Genomic DNA, 19,400 nt, shown 5'->3' with positions numbered 1-19,400 from the left:
AGCTATATGGCGGCGGTCTGTAAATAATCGAGTCTGGACCAGATAATCCAGTGATCAACAGCATGAGCATCGATCTGCGCAATTGGGAACCGATGACATGTGTCAACCAAGTCAGCGAAACTGACCACCCGATCCCGTTAGTCGCCTCTTACGACAAGATAGTCGCCTTTTTATGGCAAGCACATGGGTTGCTGAAGACCTATTCTACCCCGGATCTTCACAGCGAGTTATAATAATGCCCTCTTATAAAGACCTGCACTCAGACAGTGAGTTGTTATAATGCCCTCATATACAGACCTGCACTCAAACAGACAGTGAGTTATTATAATGCACTCAGACAGTGAGTTATTATAATGCCCTCTTATACAGACCTGCACTCAGACAGCGAGTTATAATGCCCTCTTATACAGACCTGCACTCAGACAGCGAGTTATAATGTCCTCTTATACAGACCTGCACTCAGACAGTGAGTTATAATGCCCTCTTATACAGACCTGCACTTAGACAGACAGTGAGTTATTATAATGCCTTCTTATACAGACCTGCACTCAGACAGTGAGTTATTATAATGCCCTCTTATACAGACCTGCACTCAGACAGTGAGTTATTATAATGCCCTCTTATACAGACCTGCACTGAGACAGTGAGTTATTATAATGCCCTCTTATACAGACCTGCACTGAGACAGTGAGTTATTATAATGCCCTCTTATAGAGACCTGCACTCAGACAGACAATGAGTTATTATAATGCCCTCTTATACAGACCTGCACTTAGACAGCGAGTTATAATGCCCTCTTATACAGACCTGCACTCAGACAGTGAGTTATTATAATGCCCCCTTATACAGACCTGCACTCAGACAGTGAGTTATTATAATGCCCTCTTATACAGACCTGCACTCAGACAGTGAGTTATAATGCCCTCTTATACAGACCTGCACTTAGACAGCGAGTTATAATGCCCTCTTATACAGACCTGCACTCAGACATTGAGTTATTATAATGCCCCCTTATACAGACCTGCACTCAGACAGTGAGTTATTATAATGCCCTCTTATAGAGACCTGCACTCAGACAGACAATGAGTTATTATAATGCCCTCTTATAGAGACCTGCACTCAGACAGTGAGTGTCCTATTATGAAGGCAGTTTCTGTACTGCCCCCGTATGTAGACTTGCACTCGCTCAGTGAGTTGCTAACATGCACCACTCTTTAAGAATTCAGGATCAATGTTTGATCTCTGGTACACTTGATATTGATGTTAACTACGTGTCATAACCATGTGTTTAACCAGGATTTTGAATTTAACAAACCAACAGGTTCTTTTAAGTTTATTTCCATGATAAATGTTTTTTGTTTATTTAAAATAAAACGGGATATGTTAAATGTATGTATTAAAGGTGGTTAACGGGAACATCCATCACATGATATTAACAGTGACGTAATGATGTTCTTCCACTACATACTGTAAGCTGCTGCATCATGTGCTTCAGACTGATGGCGATGTTCAGGAAGTTCATCCAGGACGGTGATTCTAAAGAGTTGGCCCACTACCTGCCCCTCCACAATGACCTTGACACTTATTTTGACATGAAAGATAACAAACAGAAGAAAGACTCGCACGCTGGACATATATACAAGTAAGCTGATAGCGAGGGTCAGCATGTGCCATGGTCCTCTTTGTTGTCACACCTTCTCGGACAGCCTAGTTAGGTTAAATATGTGTGTTTTATATGAACGCCAGAATGAGTTTATTTGATGTTTAATGACAGCGCGATAGTGATGTTTTCTCCAATACAATATGGTGGACTAATTTCATGAAAACTATCAAGTATTTTGTAAGATTATGTGGTATCGTACAAAGCGAGATCTGTCCTTTATTAGTCAGCGTTTGCAAAATAAACTCGCCAAATATGAACGCGGCATACGCACTAACGTAAGTAATCGTAATTGTCGAACATAATTTTTTTATTCAGAATACTTTTACCGTGAAGTCGACTGTATCTGATATTCATTTGAATAATGGAACTATGAACGATTACTGAGCCAACGTTGAACATTTCCCCATCCTAAAATAAATGAACATTTCCCCCATCATTTCATCAATGGACATTTCCACATCATTTCATTAACGGACATTTCCACATCATTTCATCAATGGACATTTCCACATCATTTCACTAATGGACATTTCCACATCATTTCACTAACGGACATTTCCACATCATTTCATCAATTGACATTTCCACATCATTTCACTAACGGACATTTCCACATCATTACACCAGTGAATATTTCCACTTCATTAACTATATGTACATTGCCATTATATTACACTAATGAAAACATTTTCATGATTACATAAATGTGTCAACTTCGTGATTACATAAATGAATATGTTCGTGTCAACTTCGTGATTACATAAATGAATATTTCCATATCACTGCATCAATGGACATTTCCTCGTCACTACATCACTGAATTATCACGTCATGACACAATGAACATTTCTATGATGGACATACAACAGGACATATCTAGACGCTCAGAGTAAGAAGTTCGCTCCAATGCCTGAGAAGATCTCCACCAAGGTGGCGGGGGAGAAAGACAGGCCCAAGTCTCCCACATTAAAGGAAGTCCACAAGCACGTCCAGTCCAAGCTGGACGCGTTGTTCAAAGATTTTATTATGGTAAGTTTTCATGCGTTTATTTGGAAACAACAAACACACCATAAGTTTCAACGCCATCTTGAACAATATTTCAGTTATATGTCACCTTGACAGGTTGATAGCCGGGGAAAGCATTAAGTGATGCAGGTATTAGTGTTTACTAATTTGGTTAAATACATAAATACGATATGGTCCTGACAAACCAACTGTCTGGGCGAATCTGGGGTTCGAACTTCCAATAGTAGGTGTTTTGGCACGTCTTGTGGAAGTAGCTTTGGACAGAGAAATGTGCCATCTTGGACAATTTGGCCATCCCTGCATTGTCGGGTCTAGACTCAGTGGTCATATAGCTGGAATATTGCTGAGTGCAGCGAGTCTTGACCTGACAAGCAACTGTTTAAGATCGTAATCATCGAAATATGCAATTGGATACGGTGACATGTGTCAACCAAGTCAGCGAGCATAACCACCATATCCAATTAGTCGCTTCTTACGACAAGCATGGGTTGTTGAAGATCAATTCTAACCCGAATCTTCACGGGTTGATAGCGAGTGTGCTCGTGTGTACTCGAGTGCACTCGCTATCAGGGGGCAATGTTTCATACAACAAAACACGACTGCCTGTTGCAGTACCAAGCAGAGGAGTTCGGTGTAGACCCCAAAGACCTGGCGTCCATGTCCCAGGCTGAGCTGACCATGAGGATGGGGGCAGACACTGGGACGGCGTGGAAGAAGAAGAACAAGGGCAAGGTAGGAGGGAAGACAACTCGTGTTACAGTAATGGGTTATAGATTTCAATCAGACATAATAGGCAGGTAGTTGATTTTGCTTTTTAGTCACATTATACCTTTGAATCTTTCTTTTCTTAATTGCAAATATCGTTATTTTTTTCTTCTCAAACTTATTGCCATATTTTGTAGACTTGATTAACAAACCAATTATATTTTATTATTCAGTTATGTTTTATGAAGTTAAAAATGCAATGCTCTGATACAAAATACCCCTTTTCTTCTTGAGTAATCTTTCTGTCATATGACCTTTGTCCACACTGTTCGTCATTCACCAAGATGTAGTTGATGATCTCCAAAACATATAAAACAGGAACCAGAAGAGGAACAGAAACCGGACAAAGACAAAACTACACAAATAAGGGAGATAACTCTCGATTCTATCAAAGTACGCGTTTTCGAAGGGGGTCGTCGGCAGCAGCCAAAGTTAAGCGTAAATAAACCTTCGCTTAACGCAAGCGCAGATAAACGAAAAAGGTCCAGTTCAAAGGTACGCGAGCGGAGTGACACACAGCCAAGAGAACAGTTATCGAAGGTTGAGCGGGTAAACAGAGTGACGATGTGTCATAACAACTTTAACACTTGCAGTGACCCCCAGATATCCATACTGACCACATATGTGATGGATACATGTGTGATTGGAGTTTAATGAGTTTCGCATATATAGCACAAATGAACGCACGTGAGTTGACTAATAGTGTGTACACAACTGCATGTAAAAAGATACATTACACGTGGGGAACACATTGCAACTGATTGTGGATATGTGCGGCTTGTCTACGACGAATCATAACTTTGTTTACAATAAGAGTAACGGATAAACAGATGGCATGGTCAGCTAGTTTTATTGCCTTTAGTTAGGATAAAAGCCTTAAATTCTCCTCTATAACCACAAAATAATGCCACATTCAATTCTTAAACAAATACATTTACGTTGCGCCTAGTTTTGTAGCTGCATATATGTATTAGAAAATATGACCATCGTAATTGGATATTTCCCTCAAACATTAACACTTTGACAAAGAGTCTGTTTATTTACTTGCTCATGTAGCTTTAAGTTAATACTATCTACCATACGGAGACTCTCGTTTCCAGAGTAAGAACCTGTGCCAGTTACACACCCCACTGAAGATTACAACTATATATAGCACAAGACTTAAGCGCAGACTGGTTAAACCAGTCGTATCTGCTCCGATATTTAACACATCTACCAAGTAACCGTGTAAGTGTTCGTGTGATCCTAATTAACAATAAGCTGTATAATAACACTCTAACATATTTGCTATAGAGGAAGAATAATGACAATTATTATGGAGATACAACTTCTTTTATTCTGTGGAGGCGACGTTATGACATACGTTCTAATGTCGTTGTCAAGCACGACAACGACATTAGAACCTATGCCGAAACGTCGCCTACACAAAATAAACGAAGTTGTATCTCCATAATAATTGTCATTATTCTTCATCAACTCAACTTCAAAATGCCCATCAAAGAAGTCATATTTGCTATAACCATAATGAATTAGGATAGAATAAGATGGGTTCCCAGCATGTCTCGTCACAGTCGTCTCATTTCAATGTTCAATATTCTCTCTCTCACTCAGTAAAATAAGAATTTTAACAGACAGTCCATATGATCAATGATCGTGATGCCAAATGGGCTTCACTGTTCCTGCTGAAGCGTTCTGCATATCATCTGTGTTGAAATCCTTTATAGTGTTATAGTGTTATCACGATCTTCGAGTATTGATTTTGGATTGAAGTATTGGCAAGAAAGCTTCAGGTCACTTGGTTTAAACGACACATCGGGACAAGGGTTCTTTTGAAGGGGGTTCACTGTACCTATTTCAAAGTTATACAAGCAGGATCCCAACTGGATTTTCAAAATATCTGCTGTCAATATTCCCCGTGTGAACTCATCACTTAACATCGATGGATTGCTTGCTTGTGGCCTTTTTGACGTTACTAACATTGTCATTGAAATCTTTTTTAACATTTATTTTCTTTAATCTTTCATTATTAGTTGAAGCAAGAAGAGGAAAAGAAAATGTGTTGAATATGTTCAGTAATCTGAAATAACATCAAATGGGCAGAGATATCCCTCAGTAGTATAACATAGCGATATCCTTTAGCAGTATGCCACATCATGTTGTCTAGCTGCCGCAGCACTGTCTGCCCACAATGAGTGATTAGGAGATTGCTTTTGTCACTACGCACTGCTACATGCTGTTCCATGGTGTTCCCCAAGAGGTCATCCATCCAGATCTGGGTCCCGATCTACAAAGCGTTCGTAACGTTACGACCTGTCGTAACTCTAATGTAGCGCTATGAATGCTTTGCGGACCAGGACCCAGCATAGCACTTTCATTGCTTCAACAAAGATTATGCGGCTGATTTGACGACAAATGAAACATGCTCATATTTTAGAAAGTGCAACAATATATTAACTTAGGGATTAGGAAGCCATCATGATAATAATTCCATATCCTCTTGATGATTCCGTACTTGATACGTGCGTACAATTTGCTTGATCGAAAATATAAGTACACATTGGATGTATTTGAGGAAACAAATTGTTTTGCAATTTTCTTTGGAGTACAGTGGGTAGAGCAGGCTATCGATAAATATCACAGAGATCGATAACCGTTAACCAAATATCGATCGATTATCGATACATATGGGAGAAATAACTTTTATAAAAAATGCCAAAATAGTCAGAAAGAAATGAATATATTTCACACCACTGATGAGTGGTGACATGTGTGTGCATGGGTTACAAACAAAACAGTGTCCTCAACATGATGTAGAAGCAGTCCATGAATAAACACCTATCTTTGTGCATTGTATGAGTAAATTACAACTTTATTCTATCACAAAAAAGTTTTGATACGATATTATCGATGACTCTATGTTTAATATCGATAATAATTGTTCTTATGTACGATATTTCCGATTATCTATCTTTGTAGCCAGCCCTAATGTGATATGTGTTCGGGCGCTATGTTTAGAAATTATTACAAAAGCACAGTGGATCAGCTCCTAGCTCTGCGTAGCAAGTCAATGTCCAATCGTTCGTGTGAAGCAGTACAAACATGCGATTATCGCAGTTTGATATTAGCAGTTGACGGAACAGTTTAAACTGGGAAGCAATGTTAAAAAATGCATGTTATTATCATTGCATGTTTTTAAAAACATTTTGGGGGTTTGATACTTGGGCAAATAAATGGACAATGTTTCGGTTAATTGTGCATGACATATATATTCTTGCAAAATAACCACTTTATGCCTTTGAGAGTGATGTTGAAAGTGTAACCTTTTTATAGTTAATTCTCGTGTCTCATCCTTTAATTTATATCTTGAAAAGTTTTCATGAAGTATATCATTAACTGAAAATATAGTACAAGCATTTTGGAACGGTGTGTCAAATCTGCTTTAATGTAGATAGATATTTACTTACCCATAAATGCTATGTTCCTCACAATCTGTTAACGGTGTTAAAAATACAAGTAATGACATCACTTAAATACCATGTATTCAGGTGTGAGGGATTCATCAAATATTAATAATCTTATCTTTGTCTATCCACATAAATATATATTCAGTAACCATGACAACTGTCATACTAACCCTACTTTTGCTATAGGGATCTCCAAGCAGTTCACAGGATAGAAGTTTAGACACTCCTTCGCCTACTTTTCTGGCTGCGCGTCGAGCAAGACGTGCGCCTAAGGTATCCCTTGGACTGGGTTCAGTCTCAGATGTTTTTGTTACCCAGAACTGGAGTTCTACCTTGCACCTATATACGTAACACATTTACTATTTGCGCTTATCTTGTTGCACGTACTAATCCTTTCACGCTTCTGGAGACTGGGTTACCTTCTACATGTCGTATATACAATGCACCTATGTGTTACTAATTCTGTATGACAATCACCATTCCTATGGTGTTTCTCTCATAATTTAATTCCCTTAGTTATCATATGTTCCCATAAATGAAATCGGTATTATCTAGTAAAGGTCATCTGTGCCATGATCATTAACAGACGGAATTATTTTGACCTGATCAGCGACAACGTCCAGGCATGGAAGTCGGCTCGAGGAATCTCAATAGACTCGCTGTATCTTCATATACATTCACTGTCAATGAAGACTATTGTGGTATTTTCAATTAGACATGCTTGTCTTATTTTCCCCTCATGTATTAATGACTGGGAATGGCCTACATGTAAGTCACTAATGACAAAAAGCTCTTTACCATTGATGTATTTAACCAAAGGCCCTAAAGCCTCTTCAAATCTTCGTTCTAAATATTGTGTCAACATGGAGTAAAAATATATTTTGCCACACGAGAAAGTTATCATTAAGACATAAACGAAAAGCGTCCCACAGAAGATGTAGGATGCATTATATTTTTCTTACACACGAGAAGACTTTCGGAAATATAGAGCTTGGTGTACTTTTGTCCAAATGGTAAATTTGTGAAACGAATAAAACAAATTGTAATCGGCAATTACAAAGAACCAAAATGGTTGTGTGCCTTATGTGGTTTTGGTTTTACCACGTACTCAATATATATATTTAGAACATGATGCTTTCCCCATTGCAAGTAATCTCTTCATGTAGTCGGTAGTGTTGGTCTATGCTTGGAGGGGATCACTTGCCTTCTGGTAGAACAGCACACTACCACAAACACAAATATTCCCCACACAGTTGACAAATAGTTATAAGACAGATATAATGCCACTTTCAGCAGAATGTCTGTTAAACATGACAGACACACACGCTTGGAGCACATTAAATGGCCTATAGGTGAATACAAACAGATAAAACGAGTTTCTTCGTTGACTAGCCGTGGAAGTTAAAAACGCACACCGGTAAGACAATTAATATACCCAATTGATCTTATTGATTTACTTCATAAGAGTTAATATATAATAAATTTTGTGTACAATTGTGCTGAATGTGGCATTATACCCAAATCACTCGCTCTTTGCATATTTCATGAATGCACCTGAATGTTAAATAGAATGGTATGGAATTAGAGTATTAAGACTAAGTAAGTACCAATTAAATGCATAATTACCAATACAATATATACTTAATGAAATAATGCATTACCCCTTGGGAGAATGATTGTCAGTGTATGTTTGTGTTCACATTAACACTGTGTGTAGATGTATGTTATCATTATGAAGATTGCCTTCTTGTTTCAAAGATTTCAATTGCAATTTCAGGTCAAGAAGAGAAAGTTGAATGATCAATTTCTATATTCATTTTTTTTGTATTAACAACGTGTGTGCATGATTGTTTGTCATGATTTCCATCTTGTTATCTTACGAATAGATTTTGTTTTTTAACATTGTTTAAAACTAATTCCATTTTCAGGCAATGTTTTAAAGTGTCGTCAGTTAGTGACTGATTTATGTTGTGTGGATATTAACACCTTGTGTGAATGTATGTCATCGCAAGGAATATTTTTCCATATAAAGATTTGTTTTAGAGCCCTCTCAATAATAATAATTTCCGTATCAAGACAATTTGTTTCCAATAAAAAGGGACGGCATCCGGAAACTAGGACTGTGCATGTAGAGATCTTGCTGTACGATCTTTGACTGCTTTCATACCTCTGTGGGAACTTAGGGGAAACCTTACAACAACCCCGCAGATTTGGTTGAAACGTCGGATTTTAGCCTCCCCTTGAGATACCTTGGATTTCAAATTGACTGTGCATATAACCGAATGTGAATATAATTATGAAACAAAGACTAATGTTAGTCCAGCAAGGAGACGTTGTAGAATTGTAAAGAGTAAATCTAATCGACAGTTATGAGTTTTTTTTAGGTTTACGCTGCTTTTAGCATTATTACAGCAATATCACGGAGGGGGACACCAGAATGGGTTCACACATTGTACGTTGTCAAGTATTGTTAGATCAATAGGGAAAAGAGAAACAAAATTATTCTTTAAATCATTGATAGAATAACATTAAGAAAGTATCCTGCTGAACCGAATCCTCCAGAACAACAATTCTGAGTGACCCCTCTAACATAATGGACTCCACCTCCAGGCGACAGGTCGAGCTCACCCTAGCCGGGAGGACAAGATAGAGTTCCTGAAAGCTCTGGGAGAGTCTGCAATGGGGCACCTCAATCTCCAGATGCTGTTCTTCTTCAAGTACCTTGTAAAGCACGGCCCTGAAGATGGTATTCCCCAAATAGACAAAGACTTGTTCTTCTATGTAGAAGTACAGAAATTCAAAGTAAGTATTTCAGTATCCAAGGACGGTGTATTATTAAGATCGCTGTTTGGTGTGTCGTGTATGATTCTGATATGACAGGTCCCTTCAAGAACTTCTTACGGTTTGACGCGATCTTGACCTGTCAACGCCATACCAATCCCGTACTGAAAAATGACAGGTCACTTTCAGCTTCCCTGTCACAGTTGGCTGAACACAGTTGTATATCTAATCAAAGCAGAAAACTAAAATTGAGCCAGTTGGTAATGCCCTATCAAATATAACCAGAAAACAGCTTGACGGCCCCGTAGGTCGATCTCGAGGTGTTATACCGGACAGTAAAACCTCGTTAGTTCGGACCCTGTTAAAAAAAGAAGACCGGTTCGTTCTCGAGTGATAACTGCTGAGAACACTTTCGCATTTGCGAATGAATATTTCTTAATGCACATTACGTGACTAATTTAGTGTTGTGTTCCCGTCCAGATTAACAGGGTTCCAATCCGCGTGTCCCTCCGCTAATTACTTTGTTTAATGTTCACATACGTGTTTCCACAGGACTGCAGCCACGCGCATTCCAACGACGAGCTTCTACGAGACAAGGTTCAGTCAATCGTAGAGTGCTTCCTTGAGTCCGTCACAACACCTGCCCTCCAGGTATGGACAACGCCATTGTGTGTACTGGGAATAAATAGGATGATATATATTCATTTTTTTATGAGGCGTACCGTTTTCACGTACGAGTATCGGTATCTGATCTATAACAATAGCGGATCACTAATCAGTCAGATGTATGCCAGATATGTACATTGCTATTGTCACGACGTCATGTTGCCGTGATGTCATCATGGAAAGGGGCCCATTTCATTCATGTCATTTGTTTTCGTTTCCTTGTTCCCAGTTCAAATTCAACAGCATCATATACAATCTTGTTTTCATACCCTATGTCTTTACATATTAAATATATAAATCGTTTCCTTGCTCTCTCGAAAGAGTGGTGCAGTCATCTTAGGTGCCACTATTTAGAGCTTGCCTCTTTGGCTACCAGAAAAATAAAGCTGGGGTCCAACTCCCTATGTTTCTAGGTTTGTCAAAACCATATCGGTGCTGGAAGACTTCACCAAAGTGATAAACGTCTGTCTTTAGGACTTTTATGGCAGAGGACTTCCGTCCCACATACTGAGCCAAATGACACACCTCCTGACTTACTACTTCAACAGCCTGGTGTGCGAGTTGCACGTGTGAAGTTGAAATTTCACTACACACGCTTGTTGATTACCTCGCTGTTCTACCAGCAAGTGGTCCCCCTTCGTAACAAATAGCGAAATGTGACAACAAAATAATGATCGTTTGTAAAACAACTTCTATATTCTGGTGTCCAAAATTATGAGACAAATCATCAGAGTTGGTCTGTCGATTTCATGTGACTGTGCAAAATTTGGTTTAGTTGCAATTATTAGATTTTGTGTTAGTGGGCAATTCATCGGTATCAAATGAAATCAACGGGCTGTAGTATGTACGTCAATTGTCACAATAATGTTATGCATAATATGGACAATCCTCAAACCCACAATTACTACTGCCCAGGTTGACATCACGCCAGAGACACACACCAAGACGAACAAGAGCACCGCTCGCTATCTTCAGGGGAAGGAAACAGGGTCTAACATTTTCGACGAAGCCCAGTTCCAGGTGTTCAAGGAACTGCTGCCATACTGGGCCGGATTCATGAAGTCGTTTGCCATGGACGACAAGAAGAAGGCTCCAAGTATGTTAGCATGCATGTGCATGGCGTTGGTTTGGTAGGGATGCACGAATTATTGGTCAAATATATATATGAAGCCCTTGTTTGGTGGAGGTTGTTATTGTAAACGTAACGTAAACAAGAATGAACGATTTACTTCTAACGTAACTGTTTATTTCAGAAACAAAGTATCAGAAACTCGTAGAGAAGAGAATGAACTCCATACAGAACTATCAAATGCCACCCCTGACCTTCACTCTTCCGTCGATACCAGAGGGCGCTGTTCCCGCCTTCACTATCACGCTATCGGAAGGGGTCAAGTTCAAGGTCAGTAGCTTTGGCTTTCGTTAAGATCTTGTCAGACTGGTTTGCAATAGATGTTAAAATTGTAGTACAAAATATATTATACAAATTAAAACCGTGGATTGAAGACTACACCAAGAAAGTTGCATGTAGTAATTCGACGGTGGTAATGCCGTACTGTTCGCACATGTTGTGACACCTGCACAGGTCCCCTGTTCTCATGCACAAGGTTTTCTAAGCACTTGGTTTACAGATTCCAATGACGAAACCTTTTTTAAATATGTCCGAAAAGTCTTTAATATTTTTGCTAAAGTCAGATTCTTAATAAATATTTAATGTCACCGCCAAACAATAACCGGTCTCGGCTACCCACCCAAAAGGATTTCATTGGTCCGAGCTTTCAAAATAGCAGTGACTATATGTCAGCTTTTAATAATCAAATACGGCAATAAGATGAATCCACGTGGCTATACCTACTCTTTCATTTCATTTATTCGAGAAGCCTGAGATAAGTCTCGCAAGAGACCCCTTTATTTGTGAGGAAGGTTTGTTTTTAACATCAGCCCCATGGTCATGAAAGGTAATCTGTAAACCAAATAATGCTGAAACAGTCTTCATCTATTCACTCCTTGCATGCCCACTTATCGTGTCCTCTCAATACTAACACGTACATAATCTAATGTCTACATTTTTTGTGTATTCAATTACATAAGTACTGTGTCCCAGTCCACCTAGCTGTAAATGGATACCTCGTAAGGATGGGAAAGCCGCAGTAATTCGGTGTGCCTTGTGGCAGCAAGAGTTGTATGATCCCCAGGGAGCTGAGATTGATAATAAGCAGTGTATGAAATAAGGCCCGTCCGACAGCCCGAGACGGTCTAGATTTCTGACGGACGGTCTAAATTTACAGCTAGCCAGCCCGATGGTCTGGTAAAAATTGTAGATGTTCCATATATCTGATTAAATTCACCATATTTGGTCTGGTTAACTCCATTTTGGGCAGGTAACATTTTGAAATTACCAGCCCTGATGTCTGGCTGGGTTTTTGGATTATTTCATACACTGTAATAAGATGTGCCGTTAAGATTGACATCCTATGATCGAGGGAAATAATACCAGCGCCTTGAGCATGCACTAGTGTGTGGATATGTGCGCTATAGAAATATCCAATAATAATAATAATAAATAATTGACTTTAATTATACTGATACACTGTATTGTTTCTGTTAGGATGTTACCTAAGCAACAGGTATAGTATCATGCATACTATAGAGAACTTTAACTGTACAATATGATACCCTCTTGATGTAGAAGGTAGATATGGCCATATTATTCCCCTATGGACGAATCGCAAATACCGGGATGTGTTTGTATTACGCTTTAATGTTTTTATAGCATGCAGTGTAACAAAAATAAACAATGGCATTATTTTGAATATACGCCCACATAGCTATCTTAACATGTCGATATTATCTTTGAATGACAACCCTTGGTGTATCTGAAACAGTATGTATTAACCTTGTAAATCTACTATAGGTAGAACACCAATATTGAGGTAACTATGGGTGTATAGTCACATATACCTGTCACCTACGAATATATATATTGTCATATTGTCATGTCAAATTGTTTCACAATAGCATCAGGTATGACATCGCTACTCCAACAGGTGTAGCAGATGTAGGTATAGTGTGAACTGTTTGATCCACCTGGACCGAGCTTGGTAGTTTGTAAATAGGCGCAGGCCAGTGATGGAACCTTGTACAAACCAGTATGCAGTTGTGAGGCACAGTAAACGTACGTGTGTTTGATCGTCGTATCTATTCCCATATATACACACTTTTGGATTTACATGTATATACCAGTAGAAGTTACTGTACATTTTCGATGTTCGATATACTGTACATATACACCATGTTCAATACTCTGTACATATACACCCTGTTGGATATTATCAGCTATAGTTAGCTACTTCCATTATGTGCTATATTACACTATTAGATGCTTTCTGCTTGTTGCTACAAGTGTATACCACTTACATAAAGTCATTGTGTAGCAAGATGCTGCAGCTATATTCCCTGCACTTCAGCAGTGATAGGTGAAGGTCATGGTCATAGCATTGCCTAAAGACGAAACCTATTAATGTTTTACGGTTAGAGGCCGGTCGTCACCTAACGTTGTGCGTTACATACCTTTACATATTTCAGCCTCATGCGGAAGGTGCTCTTGCATTGTCTATCTCGGACAAAATGTCTGAGAAAAGTGTCCGTTTACCCCTTAACACTCCCCCCTAACCCTGCCTGTGGTAAGTGATGGTTGTTGTAGACTACTGAGTGTTGTAGAACAGGTGTGTGTCGTGTGTATTACCTGACCTCCATGTAGTACATACTGTATCCAATGACAGGTCATTCTTATCCTCTGATAGTTTGCAATATGTTGGATATAATGCGAAAAGCACGGATGTTCATCAAAATCTGAAATGATCAGATTCATGGAACGAAATTGATTGTTGCGGAAGACGTTTATGTATGTTCGCATACATTTCTGTCTATGGAAAGTTTTCATGCAGTGATTTGTTTCCATCTCTCCCTATAGACATAGCTAGCTGATCTGTAATGCTACCACTAATAGGTTGTGATGCTACCAACGAAGATTGAAAAGCCCCCTATTGTTTACAGTGCAAACGAAATCACCTCTAGTATTCTTTATCGTTTGACGTGCCTGTAGAGAAATATAATTATTTTTGTTGAAATGCAAAAAAGGGTATAATAGCATCCCTTTCTGTTTGACGTTCATACAAAAGTAGCTTTAGAATTCTTTATTTGTTGTGTATTATGGCAAAACAATACGCGTTCCCAATAATATGACGTGTGTGACATACAATGCCTTCAGAGATGTGCATCCCAGAATGTCTTTGCCAATTTCTTTGCAATGCGATAACAGAATTATACAAATGTCAGGACATCTTTGAGAGCAAATTGTGGTTTTCTTAGACAACTGATTTGATATTTGGTCTAATGGACACTATAAACCTTTTGTCTTTCAGCAACCTGTAAGTATGGTCAATGTGCATTTATGATCTCTCATGAGTTTGTCTCTAATGCATTCATCTGTCGTGTCTTTTCGTGGACGCACTGTAGGTTTACATCTTCTAATTGACCGTAATTAATTACTTCTTAATTACTGTTTAATCCCCACCAAGTCTTGTTCATGATAACCAGATTTGTGTCTAGCATTTTACTATTACTGTTTACTACCTCAGTACGTACCTTTGATATAGCATTCTGAATGATATTAATACCCCTGCGAATATAACTTTACATTCAGAATGATTTCTGTTGAAATGTCTTCTAACTCTTGTTTTTCCCCACAATCAATCCCCTGACATATTGACACATTGAATGTTAACGTCTAATGTTGTAATATTTACTTTTACCTTTTGCTATGAAGTGTAATAATATATCAAACGATGTTATTGTGAACTTCTTAAATGAAACAAATCAACAGGACTTGATGACATGTCCCAGAAAGTTCAAACATTAAAGATACACATTGGTCATGTAAAATGTATATCAAAATGGTAAAGACGTAAAATATAATGTCTCAAAATTATCAGTGTATGTTTATGAATACAAAGTGTTGCCACGGGTATTTTTGTTTCCTTTGTAGGAGGGCCCGGATGATGGTCCTTCCCTTCCAACACCCAATCCGGACCGTATGAGTAGACTGGGCGGCGTAACAGACAGACAGAACCGGTCCAAGATGGCTAGTGCTAGTACGCTTAACAGTGCTCGAACTTTCATCAGATGAGAATGGACTCAGTCGGTAGCTGTATTTCGGTTGTGAAATGCGACCCTTCATTACAATGGCAAGCAATTTCGCAGCCCGTACTGTCAACTTATATAAGTAAAAACGGTCAGATATATTCAAACCTTGAGACTGTACATACTGTGATAAGAATTGTGTTACATTATCAAGTGAGAAGAAAGATGAAAGTAGCCCATGAGCTCTCATTTCAAACCCTGATTAATCCTAGAGCGAGACTCACATTTTCATGTTATTTGTGGATGAACAGGGGTTTTCAACACGTCTTAAATGGTAGTTAAGCACGTGTGTCTTTTACACAATGGGAATTGTGAACTGGTCACATGGGTCTTAAGGTCTTTCGCCTAATGTGCCGCTCGATGACTTCCTTCATTGCTGAACATGTTTTATGTTATGAGAGTGAGTGATGGCGTGATTTTACGCAATGCTTTGTAATGACTTTACGGATAATTATGGAATTTAAAATGAGTCGTGTACTTGTTCATGTTCCTCGGGAATGCGTCTTTAATGAATGCTACAGGGCATCTTCTTGAGTCACGTTTTGTCCATAAAGATCGATTTTAATTCGTGATATCTGCACCAGCAGATGGTCAGTACTATGGCATGGAGTAAAGGATGTGACGTCACAACTGAAAAAAGAAATGTCATCAAAACAAATGGTTGAAAGTGAATTTTGTATTTTGAATATTTTTTAAAATGTTTCTCAAAAGGGTACATCAAACAGAATCAAGTACTCGAAACTCGTTAGCTCCCTCATCAGGATTTCCTGAAACTCGGGAATGGCGAAATATTGGTTACCTGCGAATAGGCAGTGATATTTATTCAGTGTTAATGAGTTAATAGTTTTCTATGTAATTGATGCAGGGTTGACTACACATTCAATTCAATTTTCGATGTCCCTATGACATTTTAGGCAGAATATGATCATGTTGTTTTCGGTGACCTAGAACAGGAATTGTAGCGACTAATCTGCAGAAATTCTGCCACACCAGACATCCTGCATATAAACTCTGTCCATGTTTGCCAGTGAGCACTGTATGTGCAGTACAGACCTTTCGATTGGGTACACAGCACTGCTACTGGTTATTAACCCCCCACGCAGAGCTGGTGGGGTGTTGGGAGGAATAATCACTTCCTGGTTATCGTAAGAATTTTAGAGACAATTCCCGAGATGAATTCATGTTGATGTTACCAAGCATAAATAAGAGAAACTGCATTGTAGCCGCGTTTCTGGCTGACATGGATCAAATGTTCAAGTGATGTTATGTCCACATCGTTGTCCGTACCTCCGTCCTAGTTAACAGTTTCATCTGCCCTGAAACAAGGCCTATACCAAGAAATGCAAGATTTATGGATGTCAACTTCTTTATTGTGAATAACACAAAGATTTGAAGGCCTGTACTGATAATATTACAGTTTTCAATAGTTAATGCCAACATAAGTGTTTCTAAAATTGTTGAAATAATTCATATTCGATTATAAAGATGACAGCCATATGTCATATTGATGCCTATGGTCACATTTTTAAATATGTAATATACAGGACACGAAAAACATATACAATTTTGGCGTATTTCATTTTTTATCCAGCTGTATTGTTACCCATTCATACATACGTTAAAGTTAACGGAGAAAAGATTACATGAGCATTAGAAACGTTTAGTGTTATTTGTGAAGTACCGTTAACAGGTAAATATGGCCAATGACCATGTATGAGAGACTACCAAGCATTAAGGCTGTGCTTCCATATTTACCAAATACTTGATTCCGGTGTTGCTTTGTGCTCAGATCAGTTGTTCCCCTGCTTGTATGATGTGCTATCTGGATAATGACAACTATACTCGGTCAAATTATTGATTACTTTAGCTAATTATCTACAAGTCACTTTTCAACATCTCTAATAACTATCTCTATTTGTGGACTCGAATTTTAAAACTTGGTCTAAAAATGTTAAAACAGTAAAACCGATCTTGCCTCGTGCCTTTTGTTATTTGCTTTGTTGTTTTGTTGATTATTGAAATCTTGTTGTTGATTCCTAACGTTACGTAGATTTAATTGTTCATAATTTTCTGTAATATTAGAAATAAAATGAATTCTGTTTTTACAAATATAGATAAGATTGTAACCACTGTAGCTGCTCAAAAAGCAAGCTATAATACAATGAACAGTTATTGCGATGTAAACGTGCCTTTAAAATGCCTATCAAGGTTCATGTTTCACTTTTTGTGAGTATGGTATGTCCTTTATTGACACGTGCAGTCCATTTTCTTTGTTAGTAATAATACTGACATTACATTTCATTTCAACTGAACGCAACCATCCTATGGTACATATGGCTTGATCCATGAAAATGGATTAAAACTAAACAAAAGAAGTGATTTAAAAATGGAATATATGTTGAGAAATATTACCCTTCACCATATTTTTATGTATGTAGTCTGTGTTAAATGCATTGTGAATATCTTCTATTTATTCTTACATCAGTATTACATGTACTATGACCATAGCATGCCTTAATGACACTGTCTCATGGTTTTACTGCTGTAACATATTTGTTTTATAGAATACGTTATATATAGAATGTACATGTTTAAACATTCAATCTGAGCTGGAATCTGTGATACACGAAACTCGATTGCCATACGATGTTGCCATGGTTACAAAGAAATAAATGGATGTGGGTGCAAATAGTTGATAACTAGTTTGTTATTTATAATAAATGTGACAGAGGAGCCAGAACTATCTAGAACTGTCTTGATGATTTCTGTAAATGAGAACACTTTTTTCGTGTTCAAAAACAACCACCAAGCCACCAAGCCTGCCCACCAGATCAAACTGATCGCTTCATTAGACAAGCATTGGATGCTTAGTGAATATTTCATCCCAGAATACCCTTGGAGTTTAATGGCAGCAGAAAAGGAGGTTTATTTTAAGGCCTTGGACCCAACTACAAACCATATGTAGACAGCAAGTGCAAATGTCATCATACATAAATACACAGATACAAGAATACAGTGAACAAGGAGATTTAAATATTGATTGCCTTAATATTCACTGCTAGAATATTTGCAAGCATCTTAAGACTTTCGTAAAATTATTGTTGAACCCACAAGGGTTACTGAGCATTCCAGAACACTTATAGACGTAATATTTGTTTCGAATTATGGTAATGTGTGTTCCTCAGGCGTTCTCAGTCCTGGAGTAGAGGCCATTGTGTCGTATTGGTTAGTTTAAACAACACGAAATCCTATGACAAGAATTTCAAAAGAAACATATTATTATGTTAGTATTCATGGGAACATGTCAAAATGCTTTGTCACCTTTTTATGCGTGAAAATAATGTAATGTTGTTTGTCCATATTGACCTTTGCAAGTGTCCTAACATTTCAAAATCATACTTTTGAGTTTTTAAAAGAATTGACATGGGTCCAAAAATGCCAAAAAAACGTGTTTGCAACCGAAAACGTTCTATAAAAAAATGACATATATAATTGCATTATGTTAAAAAAAAATTATTACATGTCCTTATAAACAAATGATGTAGGTATAAATAGGCAAAAGAAATTTTATCATGATAGCAGGAATTTAGGTCAAAATTTTGAATTGAAGTTAAATGTTCCCATACGGGAACATTGGCAGGATCATCGTTAAAATCGATATATTCACATCATCTGCATTCATAGATAAGAAAAACCCCGAATGATCTGTTCAATTCTTTATTTCGAATTAGATATCTTGTCCTTTATGATAAAGCCAATGAATTTATTTATGTTACTGAATTTCCTGTCCCTTCTGACAGCAATGTGATTGGCAAGATTCAGGAAAAGCATGCTAA

At 38.0% G+C, this 19,400-nt stretch overlaps 1 protein-coding gene across 2 annotated transcripts in view; it reads left to right on the top strand.

Annotated features, from left to right (window-relative positions):
- The window catches only part of LOC124285415, a 67,677-nt gene extending 49,419 nt beyond the window's left edge, over positions 1 to 18,258 (top strand). For both annotated transcript variants that reach the window (XM_046721640.1, XM_046721639.1), the window contains 8 exons: positions 1,496 to 1,642; positions 2,533 to 2,692; positions 3,302 to 3,421; positions 9,529 to 9,720; positions 10,252 to 10,350; positions 11,281 to 11,461; positions 11,619 to 11,764; positions 15,410 to 18,258. In XM_046721640.1, coding sequence (XP_046577596.1) covers positions 1,496 to 1,642; positions 2,533 to 2,692; positions 3,302 to 3,421; positions 9,529 to 9,720; positions 10,252 to 10,350; positions 11,281 to 11,461; positions 11,619 to 11,764; positions 15,410 to 15,550 — 1,186 coding nt within the window. In that variant the 3' untranslated portion in view covers positions 15,551 to 18,258. The remainder of the gene's footprint in view (positions 1 to 1,495; positions 1,643 to 2,532; positions 2,693 to 3,301; positions 3,422 to 9,528; positions 9,721 to 10,251; positions 10,351 to 11,280; positions 11,462 to 11,618; positions 11,765 to 15,409) is intronic.
- Positions 18,259 to 19,400: the final 1,142 nt, after the last annotated feature.

Source organism: Haliotis rubra, unplaced genomic scaffold, assembly GCF_003918875.1.
Source record: "Haliotis rubra isolate DU_JTF1 unplaced genomic scaffold, ASM391887v1 Scf36, whole genome shotgun sequence".
Taxonomy (NCBI): domain Eukaryota; kingdom Metazoa; phylum Mollusca; class Gastropoda; order Lepetellida; family Haliotidae; genus Haliotis; species Haliotis rubra.
Note: the sequence above shows the minus strand (reverse complement) of the source record. Positions and strands in the feature narration are given on the sequence as shown.